At 40.2% G+C, this 16,361-nt stretch overlaps 1 protein-coding gene across 1 annotated transcript in view; it reads right to left on the reverse strand.

Annotated features, from left to right (window-relative positions):
• The window catches only part of DHX15 (DEAH (Asp-Glu-Ala-His) box helicase 15), a 54,004-nt gene extending 42,211 nt beyond the window's left edge, over window positions 1-11,793 (reverse strand). Inside the window, exons 1-2 of the mRNA XM_010839916.1 lie at window positions 11,542-11,793; window positions 4,251-4,686 (exon numbers count right to left, since the gene is read on the reverse strand). Coding sequence (XP_010838218.1) covers window positions 4,251-4,686; window positions 11,542-11,612 — 507 coding nt within the window. The 5' untranslated portion in view covers window positions 11,613-11,793. The remainder of the gene's footprint in view (window positions 1-4,250; window positions 4,687-11,541) is intronic.
• Between the last annotated feature and the right edge of the window lie 4,568 nt (window positions 11,794-16,361).

A 16,361-nucleotide genomic window follows, 5' to 3' on the forward strand; every position in this document is an offset into this window, starting at 1 on the left:
CAGGCTCTATTCCTGGTTGGGGAACTAAGATCCTACATGCTGTGAAGCACATTCAAAATGTTAAAAAAAAAAAAAAAAAACAGCTAAGTCAAGAGAATCTAACTCCTATCCTTTTCCCCTCAGAAGTATACACAACAGTAACATCCTAAAGGTTAATTTTAGGAAGATCTTAAAATTAACTCTCAATCTCAAACTCAATAGAACCTAGAGAAGTAGCAATAGCACTTCCCTGAAGGAGTGCAATGAAGGGTACAGAAGGGGAGGGGGAGACCAACAGATATAAGCAGCTGGTTGTTGCCATGATGACAGTGCATTTCCTGGCTGTTTCATTATCAACAGAAGCTCAGAGATCCTCTAATTTAATGGTTCTTTCTCCACCCATCTACCCGAAAAAGAACCATGGGAAAAATCTTAAGTGCTTACTACATTAAACTGGAACCCACTGCTACAAAGACACAATGGGTCTCCATCAAAGCCCTCAAGTCTATCTGGTTTTAATGTTACAGGAAACATGGGAATTTTTTTGGTATAGAATTTGTACAGTGATATTTGAAGAACACTGGCTGTTGTACTATTATTGCACTGTAGTCAGGTTTTCTGCAATTTTGGGATAACTGCTGTCATTGACAAGTATCTGAAAGGGGAAAGGAGAGATTATGCTGCTTCTCTAGGAATGTAAATATGCGTATCTTTAAAGGACTTAAAATGAACACAAATACTAAACTAAAATAGAAGGGCATCTCTGGACTTGTAAACCAACAGATCGAAGTTTATGTGGCTTTCCAGAAAAGTTTTATATGTATCTTCATTTCAGCAAACTGCCTACAAAGGCAAAATGTACTTCATATGATCAAACAAAATGGAATTCAAATAAACATTCATTGGTCAATTAAAGTTATTAAAACTTAATTCAGAACTCTCAAGGCAAGAACATTCACAGATTTTTAAATTCACTCTAGTGAAACAAATAGCTTACTCCCACTTTAAAAATAAGATAGGAACAACTTTGGCTAATTCATCAGTTTTTGAACTTTTGATCTCAGGACCTCTTTATACTTTTAAAATAACCCAGGATACCCAACAACTAATACATTCCTTGTGTTAGGAAATTAAAACTGAAAACTTGTTAAAATATTTATTAATTCCTTAACAGTAAAACCCCATTCTATGTTAGCCTTAACAGTTTCTATGAAGAAAGTACATCCTAAAAAACAAAATTTAGCAAGAGACTACACTGTTTTAGATCTGCTTATCTCTAATGTCTGGCTTAACAGAAGACAGTTAATTGCTTCTATTTTGAATGTACTACAATATTTGTTTTAAGTATATAAAAAAATCTCAGGAACTCTGAAAGGATTTCAGGAACTTCCAAGGTTTCTAGACAAGATTTGGAACCTGGCTCCATCAATATACCTATCCATATTTCTAAGAATAGCATTAAGAAGGGAAGTACATCATGAAATATGCTACTGACTTGCTCAAGCCAGATATCAGTTCTAAGCCATCCCTTCCCTAAGCTTCTTCCCTTCCTTCAATTGTGACCATCTACCTAAAAAGTGATCCATAGCCCTCAGTCTCCTTGTTTTATATATCATCCTGAGTGATTTATTTATTCTTGTCATACATAAATGTCAATCCCAACCCTAGTCCTACACCTGACCTTATCATTTCACTTGAAGAATGGCTGATTTTTTGGTATCCTGAATCCAACAAGTTTAAAACCAACACCACTTCTCACCTTTCTCCAAATACTTAAAAATCCCTCCCATGTCTCCTACTCAACAATAGTAACATCTTAACTCCAATCTGTCTTTTTTTTCCTGGCTACACAGCATGGGAGGTCTTAGTTCCCTAAGCGGGACTGAACCAATGCTCCCTGCAGTGGAAGCATTGGGTCTTAACCACTGGACTGACAGAAGTCATCAACCTGTCCTTTATTCTCCATTCTACCACTCTATACAAAATCAAATTTTATGACTTCCTACAAAGCCTGTCATCAAAATTCTCACTAGACGGGACATTTCTATAAAATTCCTTGTCATTTCCCTTCAACCTAAAGGTTCTGCTGGCCCCTTGATCTACAGCAAGAAAGCTACTGTTTCAGTCTCCCCAGCCCCACCTCCGTCTCCAAACACACACTATACACTCTGGCCAGGGGATATGCTTTCTCTTCTCTCTAAACATATGCCCTTTCTCATGCTGTCCCTTTGGCTGAATTAGCTTTAGTTTTTTATTTGGCTATAGTATATGCATACCAAATTGCAATGTACAATGTCTTCACTATCAATCTCAGTCAAAAGTTAAACTACGGTAGATTTTGTTTGGAGAATTTCATTTTCTGCCAGGCACACACACACAAAAATTACTCAAAATGGCTGACAATTCTTAACGGTTTTGAGTCAAAATTCAGTAGAAGTATGCCAAAAAAAGTATTTGCATCAAATTCATTATTTGAAGAGTTCCCTTCAAATCCCCCAAATGCCCTGCAACCCTAAGTATCCAAGTATCTTAAGTATTAAAAACAAACAAAAAATCCCAAGTAACAATCCAAATAATCACAAACCTCTTGTTCTGAGTTCACCTGACCTTCTTCTCTACTAACTGCTTCTAAATAAGCTCATCTCTGAAATAATGTTAACCATGTAAGACCCTAGAAGAGCAATATGAAGTAACTTTGGCTATGAGACAAAGGTAAAAAGTTTTAAATACTGAACCCAATCATACCTACTATGTAGTTTAGGGCAACCTACTAAACCTCTCATAAATCTCAATCTCCTTTTGCTCATCTGTAAAATGGTAACTAACAACTTCCTTGCATGGCTGCTGAAAAAATGCATTAATACACAGTACACAGTGCCTGGCTTTACTCAACTGCTGATGAAACAAACTACATAAACCACTGAAATAATTATTAAAAACATTAAACTAATAAGTTCAGAGTTATATCGTTCCATGTATTTAATTCTTTACATTTCCATAAGGTGATAAAAATAAAGCAACAGTTTTAGTTTCTAACATCAACACTGCATTTCCTCCACTTTAAAAGAAATATCATATTAACGAAAGCTCAGTCTTTTAAATAACAAAAACTTTCAATTTGGGTTGCTATTGTAGTCTTCAAAATGTCTCCATGAAATAATTAATAATTTGTGTCATGTAACCTTAAAAAAATGTTATCTTGCAAATGCAGTACACTCAAATGTGAACACCTATCATAGATAAATATGGAAAAACAGGCCAGTAGGAAACAATGTAATTATTTCAGCATGAGGAATAATAAACTCATTCCAACATTTTCCCGAATTTTCCAAATTTTCTACAATAGCCAGGGACTACTATTTTTGTAAAATCTAAGAAATGTTCTGATAGGTCAGGATCAAGCATCTGAAAATACAGTTACCTCACTTCTCAAGAGAATGCAAGTTAAAAATTACACTGAAATACCACTTTCCACCTATCACATTTGCAAAAGTTGAGTAACACACTCTAGTGGTTTCCCACATCTGTTCTAATACATGCTCATGGAAGGGTAAACTATGTTGCCTATTGCCTATGAAAGGCTATTTGGCTGTATGTACCAAAATTACAATTAATCCTCCTCTGACCCAGCAATATCTGGAAATTTATCCTAAATACATACTTGCCCATGCAAAACAATCATCAGAAACAGCCTAGATGTCTATGATATGGACCTAGCAAATAAGGGCTCATCCATGTTTGAGAAATATCCTAATTACTAACACAACACTAATATGTATGTTTAGTTCAGGAGTGGGGAGGATGGGGACACTACTGGATGGAGATCATAAGTAAAGAGATTTTACTTAGCTCTTCTTCTTTTTAAAAAGAATAGGTATCATTCGCATAGTTCAAAACAATTATAAAAACAAATGAAAATGACAAAAACAAAAATCACTCCAATGGTTCAGATCTCCTCACCTTGGCACCCCCAAGTATGTACCACCCCAAATTCAGAGTGGGTGGGAGAGTGTCACTGTCATAATTTACATAATAAAACGGGGGGGTGGGTATCAAAACCAGTACTGCTGTTTTCCCAAAGAGACTCAGGAAAATAGGTACTCCCTACAGAATCTCCACCCTGTAAGTCACTAAAAAGTGCTAGAGAAAGCAGCTATGCCTCAAAATATTCTGACAGCCCAGCCAATGAGAATAACTGCCAGGACCAAATTCACAACACTTAGTAAACACAAACATTAATAAACTACGTACCATGGTATGCAGTAACTCACCTGTGTTGTTTTACCAGACCCAGTCTCACCAACAAGTACAAAGGACTGATGTCTAACCAGAATATCTGTAAACCTATCTTTGTATTCCCAAACAGGGAGCTGAAGTCGTTTCTTCAGAATATCATAGTATCGAGGTGTGTGGGGTAAGTTGGTAAATGGATTAATGCACTGTGGAAGTGACGTGTGTCCTGCATGTCCGGTGTGTGTTGAATGCGCAGAATGTGTCGAATGTGTTGAATGTGCCGAGTGGGTTGAGTGAGCTGAATGGGAAGCTTTTAAAGGTGGTAATCCAGCACTGATAAGCATAGCATTTGTCGAAGCTCGCAATTCCTTCTCCTTTTCTTTCTCCCTTTCCCGCTCTCTATCTCCTCTATCTCTTTCTCGGTCTCGATCTTTAGACCGATCTTCACGGTCACGGTCACGATCCCGATCCTTCCTAAAAATAGAAGAAAAAAAAATCTTACAATTCAGATTCCAAATTCTATGCAAAATGTTCACAGCAGCATTATAGTCACAAGAAAGTAAAAGTCCAAAAACCAAATAAATAAACTGATATAAAACTCAAAAGTATTAGAAACAATGAGAAAGAACTTTTAATCAAGGATTCTCCATGCCTCATTCATAACCATCTTTCCCTTCTTTGATGATGATTCAAATTCTGGTAACAACAGTGTCTCTCCACCTTTTACCCATCAGCTGAAGTAACACAAGAATTCGTTTTGCAAGTAAAATCCTTACCTTCTTAGAAGTTAAAGACAAAGGGCAATGTGGGAAAAAGGCAGGGACAAATTAGGCAAAGAGAATGGCATCAGTCCTTCCCAAACTCTCCTTCAGGTTATGTGAAAATGTATTTTTGCACTGAAAGTGTATTTAAAACTTAACAAGAAATAAATCTTGTTGCTTCAGCCTCAAAGATAATTCCACCTCACATTACAGTCACACAAATATGAGTTGAAGAACAAGTAAGTTTGCTTTCTTAAGTTATAGTTTCCAGATTTTGTTTAAAAAGCATATATTACTCTACAAGAAAAACTAAAACTTTTTACTCTGGTTTTCACTGTTTACTCTTGCATCTGTCATTAACAGCAATAGTAAAATATTGAAAATACTCCGTAGAACCTATGTATACGTTAATCATCCATAAAGTGAAAAGTAGCCCATTAAAAAAAAAATCATGGGTTACTATTAAGTTATTTAAAATTTTAAAATCATGCAGATGACCAGTATATTAATCTTAGGTCATTTAGTCAATTCTATTATCTACTTTTAATTACTAACTGTTGTGTCTTAGTCGCTAATTTGGGTCCAACTCTTTGACTAGAGACGATCCCTAATACAGTAAGAATTTTAAAGTTATCTATGTTTATTCATTCTACAAATCTAGTGTGTGTATGTGTGTGTGCTCAGTCGTGTCCCACTCTTTGACTCCATAGACTGTAGCCCGCCAGGCTCCTCTGTCCATGGAATTTTTCAGGCAAAAATAACTGGAGTGGGTTGCCATCTCCTACTCTTGGGAACTAATCTGGTTTACTTCAGACCAAATTCTACAGCAGACAATGTACAAGGTATTTGGACTCAGACTTGAAACAGTGAGGCAACATGGAACCATGAAACAAGCTGCTAAATATGTCACTGTTCCTTATCCACAACACACAAAAGTCATGAATTTCTGATGCCCCAATTATCGGCAGCAGACAAGGGAAAACCATTCACTCTCTGTAAGAGCATATTGGCTGGGCAACAGTTACTCCCCTTAGGAGAATACAGCTAAAATGCTGAACCCAGCATGAGTTACAATGGTTCCCCAATTACAAAAAATGATAAGCTGACCAATTTTATTTGTTCTTGTCCTTTTGAAAATAAAATTCTATTCTACAGAAACTTGCCTAGAGAGAAAAATCTTATTACACGTACACAAATATTCACACACACATACTTTTCACACAAAATCTTTTCATACACGTATCTATAAAAAGTGATTTCTCCCTTCTCTCATCCCAGTGTTCACCTTTTACAGAACTATAAGATATACAAGCTAAAACTGAAACTTCTCATCCCATCTGGCATAAAAAGAAAGAAATCAAAGGAATCTAAAGGATAATCTACCTAGCATACAAAATGAAGCCCCACCAGTTCAGAACTTAAGCTTCCTGGCCTAACTTCAAAATAAACCACCAACCATCCTTTCTTGGGAACTCTGTATTCAAATGGGTATATCTTTTCTCCTTTGCTTTTCGCTTCTCTTCTTTTCACAACTGTTTGTAAGGGCTCCTCAGACAGCCATTTATTTGTATCCAGTCCCATCACTTCATGGCAAATAGATGGGGAAACAGTGGCTGACTTTATTTTGGGGGGCTCCAAAATCACTGCAGATGGTGACTGCAGCCATGAAATTAAAAGATGCTTACTCCTTGGGAAGAAAGTTATGACCAACCTAGACAGCATATTCAAAAGCAGAGACATTACTTTGTCAACAAAGGTCTGTCTAGTCAAGGCTATGGTTTTTCCAGTAGTCATGTATGGATGTGAGCTGGACTATAAAGAAAGTTGAGTGCAGAAGAATTGATGCTTTTGAACTGTGGTGTTGGAGAAGATTCTTAACAGTCCCTTGGACTGTAAGGAGATCCAGCCAGCCCATCCTAAAGGAGATCAATCCTGTGTGTTCATTGGAAGGACTGATGTTGAAGCTGAAACTCCAATACTTCAGCTACCTGATGTGAAGAGCTGACTCATTCGAAAAGACCCTGATGCTAGGAAAGATTGAGGGCAGGAGGAGAAGGGGACAACAGAGGATGAGAAGGGTGGATGGCATCACCGACTCAATGGACGTGAGTTTGAGTAAACTCCAGGAACTGGTGAGGGACAGGGCGGCCTGGCGTGTTTTTCAGGGGCCTTCTTCACCAGAAACTTTATTACCAAAAACAACCACAACAGAGGAAGGAATAAATACATTCTGAAGACACAAAGATTAACTGCTGACCACATACTGGGGTTTAACTCTGATGTAAGTGTAAAAGGAGCACCAAGATCACAGTTGCATATCCACCGGAAATATATAAGCCTCGGTGTACTAATCTGCAAAGTGAACAGTATTAAGAGTCTTAAAACAAGAAAGCAAATTCAATCACCTTGAAATGTTGCCTATGATTCTAACTCTCTAACTTCAACAGGACAGGGAAGATAAAAGGGCCAGTTAAGGAGGGCTCAAACTCACCGCTTCATAAATATATGTAGGATATTGTATATATGCATGTTTCCTTTTTAACACAAGTACTCTTACTATAAAGGAGTTTGTTATTTAGAAGATATACTAATTGAGGTCTAATGCTTAAAAAACCAATTATCAAAGCAGTGCACTATAATCACTTAGCCACAATACTGACAGGAAGAGACACAACAGGACACAGTTGTTGAGCACAGGGTTCAGTATTCTATCTCAGCTTAATCCTCAGCCTCAGCACTTAAGCTAACTATATAATCAGATATTTCTTTCCTCATCGATAAAAATCTCATGGGGTAATGCAAGGATTAAATGAGTTAATATACGTAATGTGCTTAAAATAGAGCCTGGAACATAATAAATGTCCAATATAACATTGGTTATCGTATTTTTTAATTTAAAATACCAGGTTAAAATTCTACACAGAATAACAGAAACGCTCTAAAGATGTAACCTGTTTATCCAAGTATTTTAAATAAGCACTGCTCTTAATCTGGCATTCTCACTTTCCAAGGATATACTGGACTTTTAAGATATATTACTAAGTACACATAAGGATGTTCATCGCACTTTTTACTTAAAAGATTGGAAAACTACCCAAAAAAATCAGTGAACAGGAAACTAGTTAAATAAATTATGATACTCCTTTACAAATGGAATACTATGCAGCCAATGAAAAGAATAATGTATATCTATTCCACAGCTTATGACACATTTCTGGGTGAATTAAAAAAAAAAAATCAAAGCCTAAATAATACATATTAAAAGGCAGCAATGGAGAAGCAGACGTAGAAATCAGACTTGTAGATACAGTGTGGGAGGGAGAAGTTGGGATTAACTGAGAGTAGCGTGAAAACATATACATTACCCTATGTAAAATACCCAGCCAGTAGGTATTTGCTGTGACACAAAGAACTCAACCCAGGGCTCTGTGACAACCTAGACGAGTGGGATGGGACGGGAGATGGGAGGGAGGTTCAAGAGTGGGGGACATATGTATACCTGTGGCTGATTCATGTTGATGCATGACAGAAATTAGCCCAATACTGTAAAGCAAGTACCTCCCAATGAAATAAAAGAAAAAGATCCTATGGCTATCAAATATTATAGTTCATACCTGTGAATAAATATGCAGACATATAAGTAAAACAAATTTTCATCAAGAGATTAAATAAAGAAGGGGATGAAGGCATCTGAGAATTTTTTGCCTTTTACTTTACTTTTACTTTACATTTTTATGAATGGACATTTCTTGTGTTCCCTGGGGCAAATTACTTAACCTCACCTACATTGCAAAACTTCAGTGAAAAAAACATATACACACACACACATATATATATATACACACACACACATATAGTACCTAAAATATTTTGGGAACTACACATGTTATTTTATCACTATATTTGCTTCACATTTTTAACAGAAAAAACTTATCAGGCAGTAATAACAAAAACAAATATTAAGATGAAAAAGTCCCTATTTTCAAAAATTTTTTCCATACCTCAACAGTAAGTTGTCTCTTGGTTAATAATTTTACACAGAAAATGTTGTGAATAATGGAAAAAAGAAAGTCAATATGTAACAGAAACCTTCAACGTCTCTACCTGACTCCAAAACTAAAATATAGCACGAGTAAACAAAGCCAAATATAGTTAGGAGCATGAATCTGAGTACAATCTCTCACTGAAATTACCTTCACTTCTCAGGAATGGGGAAAATGGGACATTCATGTTTGGCAGTGGAGTTCACATGACCGACAAGCCTACTCTCCCAGGTAAAGCCACCTGTTAACTGTAACTAGCAGGGCTTAAAAAAAAAAAAAAACCCGCAAGGCTGCATGACAGTAACAAAAGTAACTTAAAATTATTAAATGGGGTAGGGGGTGGGAATCCCAAGCACTTACAAACACTGTAAACTCACTGCTAGAGAAAGTTCTATGAGAAATGGCATTCAGGTGACATAGTAATTACTATACAAATGCCCCACCAAAACATCTCAGAACTTGAGCTTTATTTCAAAGATGAACTCTCCTTCATCTAAGGTAGATGTCACTTATAATACCCGGGTGAATCATAAGTTCACCATCAAAGACCCGAAAAGTTAATATTTTTACTAAAGAGGCCAGATTTACAAGAAAAAAGGCGCAAATCCGTGTCCCTATCATGGGACCACTAATTCCAAGCATTTGAATGGTGCACATACATTATAATATAAGTGAATTCATTCGTTTACAATGTATTTGTTTTCCAATTTCAACTCTGTGAGAGAGATTAAGATGCTAAGTTGCTCCTTAACCAGATGACAAGCAACTTATTGTTGCTTCACAGGAACAAAGAACCAAGTGTTCCCTACTTTACTAACCCAATATAAATGTCATTAAAATAGGCTGTAATGACTCTGAACTAGTCATGTCTGTGTGCTGTATTGGAAAAAGCAAGAGGCAAATCAAAAGATCAAGGTTCTAAATTCAGCTGTAAACTGAAAGGTTGCACAAGCCACCTTAACAACTCTGGATCTCCATTCCCCATCCCTTGAGTGTAAACAATTATACTCTCTTTCAAGTCACTTCCAGGTCTAAAGAGTTTGTGACGTGTAAGGAGCTAAAATTTTGCTGTGTGTGTTGGGGGGAGTGAGGGTCCACTGCCGAAAACGACAAAGTTGACATGTAACACTGCAAACTAAAAAATTTACCAGATTAAAATCTTACATACTTATACTTCCCGTATTCAATACATGAAAAGATATCAAAAAGTACACCCTATCCTGGCTTATACTCCCCAGACACCTCAATCAACCCAAAGGAAGGACTCTGAGTGAAGAGAAATTCAAAAAAGTTATACACACTTGACACAGCGATTCTGCACAAGTATACACACAATAATAGGCAAAATTATGCAAAGTATTGAAGGTATCCAGACTTTCAAGTCTCTGCCTGAATTATTCAAATAAATCTCTGTACATCAGGGAAGAAAGTACACACTGAACAAAAACTTATTTTCATGCAATTGCGAAAGTCAATTGTTAAATTCCTCTGCATCTTGAAGAAAAGGCTGAGTAGAAAGAAATCTGAAAACACCTGTGTATTTCAACTCCCAAGCAATCTCCCCAAGGGCGACATTTTGCCGTTTTAACTACTAGACACTTTTGAAATGGGTCTTGTTTCAAAAGCTCCTTACGAAGGAGGGCGGGGAAGAGGGACAGAAAACAAGAACTCACAGGAAAAAGAGAGAGAGAAAGACTATCTTCTAGTATCTATCCCAGGGATAACCCTGTAACTACTGTTTCGGCCAAAGCAGGAAATAAAGGAGATGGCGGGAGCGTGGGCAGAGAGTGGAAGTTTGCCTCGTACCTACTTTGAAGTGTTTGAATGGACCGAGGCACGCGCTCTCCCGCCAAAGTATAAACTCAGCGGCCTCAAATCACCAGCTGCTGCCCAAAAGGTATATTCCACAGTTTCTATTCTCAAGGCGGGCCCTCTACTCTCCCACCCGCCGGTAACTCCTCGTCTGCACGCCTCACTCAACTTCCACCACCTCCACCCCCGCCTACACCAGAATCCACGCGCTTCTCTCACTTTTCGGCCTCCGCTTCTCCCCTTGCTGGGCACTCAACCTCCCGCCAAGGCCCTCTTCCAGACCCCGCTGCCCGAGAAGTACCTAGTGCCCTTGGAAGCGACTACTCCTGCCGCGCCCTCCCCCACTCTCTCCTCCGGATCCAGGCCTTACCGGGAGCCCAGACCACGAGGTCCGCGGTTCCCTCCCGTCCGCTCCCCTCGAAGTGACTCTCGCTCGACTCCGCCCGGGGAGGAGGCGCCCAGTGACCACGCCAGGCCTCTCCGCTCTCCCGACTGGGCGGGCGGCGGCCGCGCCACTCAGCTCCCCGCGCCCTTGCCGGGCCGAACGCCGGGAGTGGCACCGCTCTCCCGTGCCCCGCCGCCAATGACCCAAGCCGAAAGGGAAACAAAGCGTCGGGCCCCGGAGTCCGCTCGGCCTGGCCCTCCCTGGCCCGTCCGCCGCCGGGACCCCAACAAAGCCCGAGCCCTTGCCTCGCGCCCCCGGCCTGGCTTACCCATCGGTCCCCGCACGCTTCTTGCCGGAGGGGTAATCCTCCCCCAGGTCCAACCGGTGTCGCTTAGACATTTTCGAACTCTTCGAGCAGGCGGTTATGAAGGAAGGAAGAAACAAACCCTGGCGGCTCTATCGGCGCAGTCGAGGGCACCTACTAAACTCTGGAGGACCCCCACCCCTCCCGCTACAACAGCCTACACCGTGCGGCCGGAACCAGGAGCTAAAATGGCGGCGGCGACGAGGGCTGGGCCTGCGCGCGCGCTTCCGCGGTATGATGTGCGTGCGTGCGTCTGTAGTGCGCGCGCGCGCAGCGGAGGCGGGAACTCCAGCCCCGCCCTCTGCCTCGTGGGCCCGCCTTTATTCCTCCGTGCCTGTCTTCTCCCTCTTGCCACCACTTTCCGCCCTCTTGCCACCACTTTCCGCCCTCTTGCCACCACTTTCCGCCCTCTTGGTGGGTGCTAGGCGGGTTGAGCCTTTGGGTCTTTCATGCCCCTCTGATTTTGGAAATTGAGAAAAGAGAAAGTCTAATCCTGGGTAGGTGGTTCTATCCATCTGTATTACCCTGGCATTAGGGGGACAGAGCTAGGACTGGAACCCAATTATACCTCCAGGTCTGGAACTTGAAACTGCTGAGCTCAGCTGCAGTGAGGAAACTGAATTGAGAAAATTTCAAGACTTACCGTAATCAGTTTTGCCTTTAAAAAAAATTTTTTTTCTATCAGAGTACAGTTGATTTAACATTTTGTCTTAGAAAAGGACAATATGCATTCAGTCTATCGATGTTTTTACTGGAATAGGGAAAGTTGGCAATAAAGGTGTAACTTTTTCTTGCGTGCCTATTATGGAGAAGGCAATGGCACCCCACTCCAGTACTCTTGCCTGGAAAATCCCATGGACAGATGAGCCTGGTAGGCTGCAGTCCATGGGATCGCTAAGTCGAAGACTGAGCGACTTCACTTTCACTTTTCGCTTTCATACATTGGAGAAGGAAATGGCAACCCACTCCAGTGTTCTTGCCTGGAGAATCCCAGGGAAGGTGGAGCCTGATGGGCTGTCGTCTTTGGGGTCGCACAGAGTCAGACACGACTGAAGCGACTTACCTACCTCAAGGGATTCTTGCCCACAGTGGTAGATATAATGGTCATCTGAATTAAATTCACCCATTCCAGTCCATTTTAGTTCAGTTCAGTCGCACAGTCGTGTCTGACTCTTTGCGACCCCATGGATTGCAGCACGCAAGGCCTCCCTGTACATCACCAAGTCCCGGAGTTCACTCAAACTCACGTCCATCGAGTCGGTGATGCCATCCAGCCATCTCATCCTCTGTCGTCCCTTTCTCCTCCTGCCCCCAATCCCTCCCAGCATCAGAGTCTTTCCCAATGAGTCAACTCTTCGCATGAGGTGGCCAAAGTACTGGAGTTTCAGTTTTAGCGTCATTTCTTCCAAAGCACATCCAGGACTGATTTCCTTTAGAATGGACTGGTTGGATCTCTTTGCAGTCCAAGGGACTCTCAAGAGTCTTCTCCAACACCACAGTTCAAAAGCATCAATTCTTCGGCGCTCAGTCTTCTTCATAGTCCAACTCTCACATCCATACATGACTACTGGAAAAACCATAGCCTTGACTAGACGGACCTTTATTGGCAAAGTAATGTCTCTGCTTTTGAATATACTATCTAGGTTGGTCATAACTTTCCTTCCAAGGAGTAAGCGTCTTTTAATTTCACGGCTGCAGTCACCATCTGCAGTGATTTTGGAGCCCAGAAAAATAAAGTCTGACACTGTTTCCACTGTTTCCCCATCTATTTCCCATGAAATGATGGGACCAGATGCCATGATCTTAGTTTCCTGAATGTTCAGCTTTAAGCCAACTTTTTAACTCTCCTCTTTCACTTTCATCAAGAGGCTTTTTAGTTCCTCTTCACTTTCTGCCATAAGGCTGGTGTCATCTGCATATCTGAGGTTATTGATCTTTCTCCCGACAATCTTGATCACAGCTTGTGCTTCTTCCAGCCCAGCGTTTCTCATGATGTACTCTGCATATAAGTTAAATAAGCAGGGTGACAATATACAGCCTTGATGTACTCCTTTTCCTATTTGGAACCAGTCTGTTGTTCCATGTCCAGTTCTACCTGTTGCTTCCTGACCTGCATATAGGTTTCTCAAAAGGCAGGTTAGGTAGTCTGGTATTCCCATCTCTTTCAGAATTTTCCACAGTTTACTGTGATCCACACAGTCAAAGGCTTTGGCATAGTCTCTAAAGCAGAAATAGATGTTTTTCTGAAACTCTCTTGCTTTTGCAATGATCCAGCGGATTTTTGGCAATTTGATCTCTGGTTCCTCTGCCTTTTCGAAAACCAGCTTGACCCCCTCATCCCCCGCTCTCGTCCATTTTAGTTAGCTGATTTTTAAAATGTCAATGTTCACTCTTGCCATCTCCTGTTTGACTGCTTCCAATTTGCCTTGATTCTGGGACCTAACATTCCAGGTTCCTATGCAATATTGCTCTTTACAGCATCAGGCATTATGTCCATCACCAGTCACATCCACAACTGGGTGTTGGTTTTGCCTTGGTTCAGTCTCTTCATTCTTTCTGGAGTTAGTTTATTGATCTCGAGTAGCATATTGGGCACCTACCAACCTGGGGAGTTCATCTTTCAGTGTCCTATATTTTTTGCCTTTTCATACTGTTTATGGGGTTCTCAAGGCAAGAATACTGAAGTGATTTGCCATTCCCTTCTCCAGTGGACCATGTTTTGTCAGAACTCTCCACTATGACCCATCCGTCTTGGGTGGCCCTACATGGCATGGCTCATAGTTTCGTTGAGTTAGACAAGGTTGTGGTCCATGTGATCAGATTGGTTAGTTTTCTGTGATTGTGTTTAGTTCTAGAAGGTCTTGTAGGTCCATAGTCAACAAAAGAGTCCAAACTGCAGTATTTGGGTGCAGTCTCAAAAACGGCAGAATGATCTCTGTTCATTTCCAAGGCAAACCATTCAATATCACAGTAACCCAAGTCTATGCCCTGACCAGTAATGCTGAAGAAGCTGAAGTTGAATGGTTCTATGAAGACCTACAAGACCTTCTAGAACTAACACCCAAAAAAGATGTCCTTTCCATTATTGGGGACTAGAATGCAAAAGTAGGAAGTCAAGAACTATCTGGAGTAACAGACAAATTTGGCCTTGGAGTACAAAATGAAGCAGGGCAAAGGCTTAAAGAAAACACACTGGTCATAGCAAACACCCTCTTCCAGTAACACATGAGAAGACTCTATACATGGACATCACCAGATGGTCAATACTGAAATCAAATTGATTGTATTCTTTGCAGCCAAAGATGGAGAAGCTCTATACAATCAGTAAAAACAAGACCAGGAGCTGACTGTGGCTCAGATCGTGAACTCCTTATTGCCAAATTCAGACTTAAGTTGAAGAAAGTATGGAAAACCAGTAGACCATTAAGATATGACCTAAATCAAATCCCTTACGATTATACAGTGGAAGTGACAAATAGATTCAAAGAACTAGATCTGATAGAGTGCCTAAAGAACTATGAACTGAGGTTCATGACATTGTACAGGAAGTGGTGATCAAGACCATCCCCAAGGAAAATATAAAAAGGCAAAATGGTTGTCTGAAGAGGCCTTACAAATAGCTATGAAAAGAAGAGAAGTGAAAGGCAAAGGAGAAAAGGAAAGATATACCAATTTGAATCAGTTCAGTTCAGTCACTCAGTTGTGTCTGACTCTTTGCAACCCCATGGACTGCCACGCCAGTTCCCCCTGTCCATCACCAATTCCTGGAGTTTACTCAAACTCATGTCCATTGAGTAGGTGATGCCATCCAACCATCTCATCCTCTGTTGTCAATGCAGAGTTTCAAAGAATAGCAGGGAGAGATAAGAAAGACTTCCTCATTGATCAATGCAAAGAAATAGAGGAAAACAATAGAATGGGAAAGACTAGAGATCTCTTTTTTAAAAAATAAAGATACCAAGGGCATTTTTCATGCAAAGATGGGCACAATAAAGGACAGAAATGGTGTGGACCTAACAGAAGCAGAAAATATTAAGAAGAGGTGGCAAGAATACACAGAAGAACTATACAAAAAAGATCTTCATGACTCACATAATCACGATGGTGTGATCACTCACCTAGAGCCAGACATCCTGGACTGTGATGTCAAGTGGGCCTTAGGAAGCATCACTGCAAACAAAGCTAGTGGAGGTGATGGAATTCCAGTTGAGCTATTTCAAATCCTAAAAGATGGTGCTATCTTCGACAAAGGAGGCAAGAATATACAATGGAGAAAAGACAATCTCTTTAACAAGTGGTGCTTGGAAAACTGGTTAACCACTTGTAAAAGAATGAAACTAGAACACATTCTAACACAATAAACAAAAATAAACTCAAAATGGATTAAAGATCTAAACGTAAGACCAGAAATTATAAAACTTCTAGAGGAGAACATAGGCAGAACACTCTCCGACATACATCACAGCAGGATCCTCTATGACCCACCTCTCAGTATATTGGAAATAAAAGCAAAAATAAATAGATGGGACCTAATTAAAATTAAAAGCTTCTGCACTACAAAGGAAACTATAAGCAAGGTGAAAAGACAGCCTTCAGAATGGGAGAAACTAATAGCAAATGAAGCAACTGACAAAGAATTAATCTCAAAAATATACAAGCAACTCCTGCAGCTCAATTCCAGAAAAATAAACGACCCAATAAAAAAATGGGCCAAAGAACTAAACAGACATTTCTCCAAAGAAGACATACAGATGGCTTACAAACACATGAAAAGATGCTCAAGA

The sequence above is a fragment of the Bison bison genome, unplaced genomic scaffold (genome assembly GCF_000754665.1).
Source record: "Bison bison bison isolate TAMUID 2011002044 unplaced genomic scaffold, Bison_UMD1.0 scf7180017864136, whole genome shotgun sequence".
Taxonomy (NCBI): Eukaryota; Metazoa; Chordata; class Mammalia; order Artiodactyla; family Bovidae; genus Bison; species Bison bison.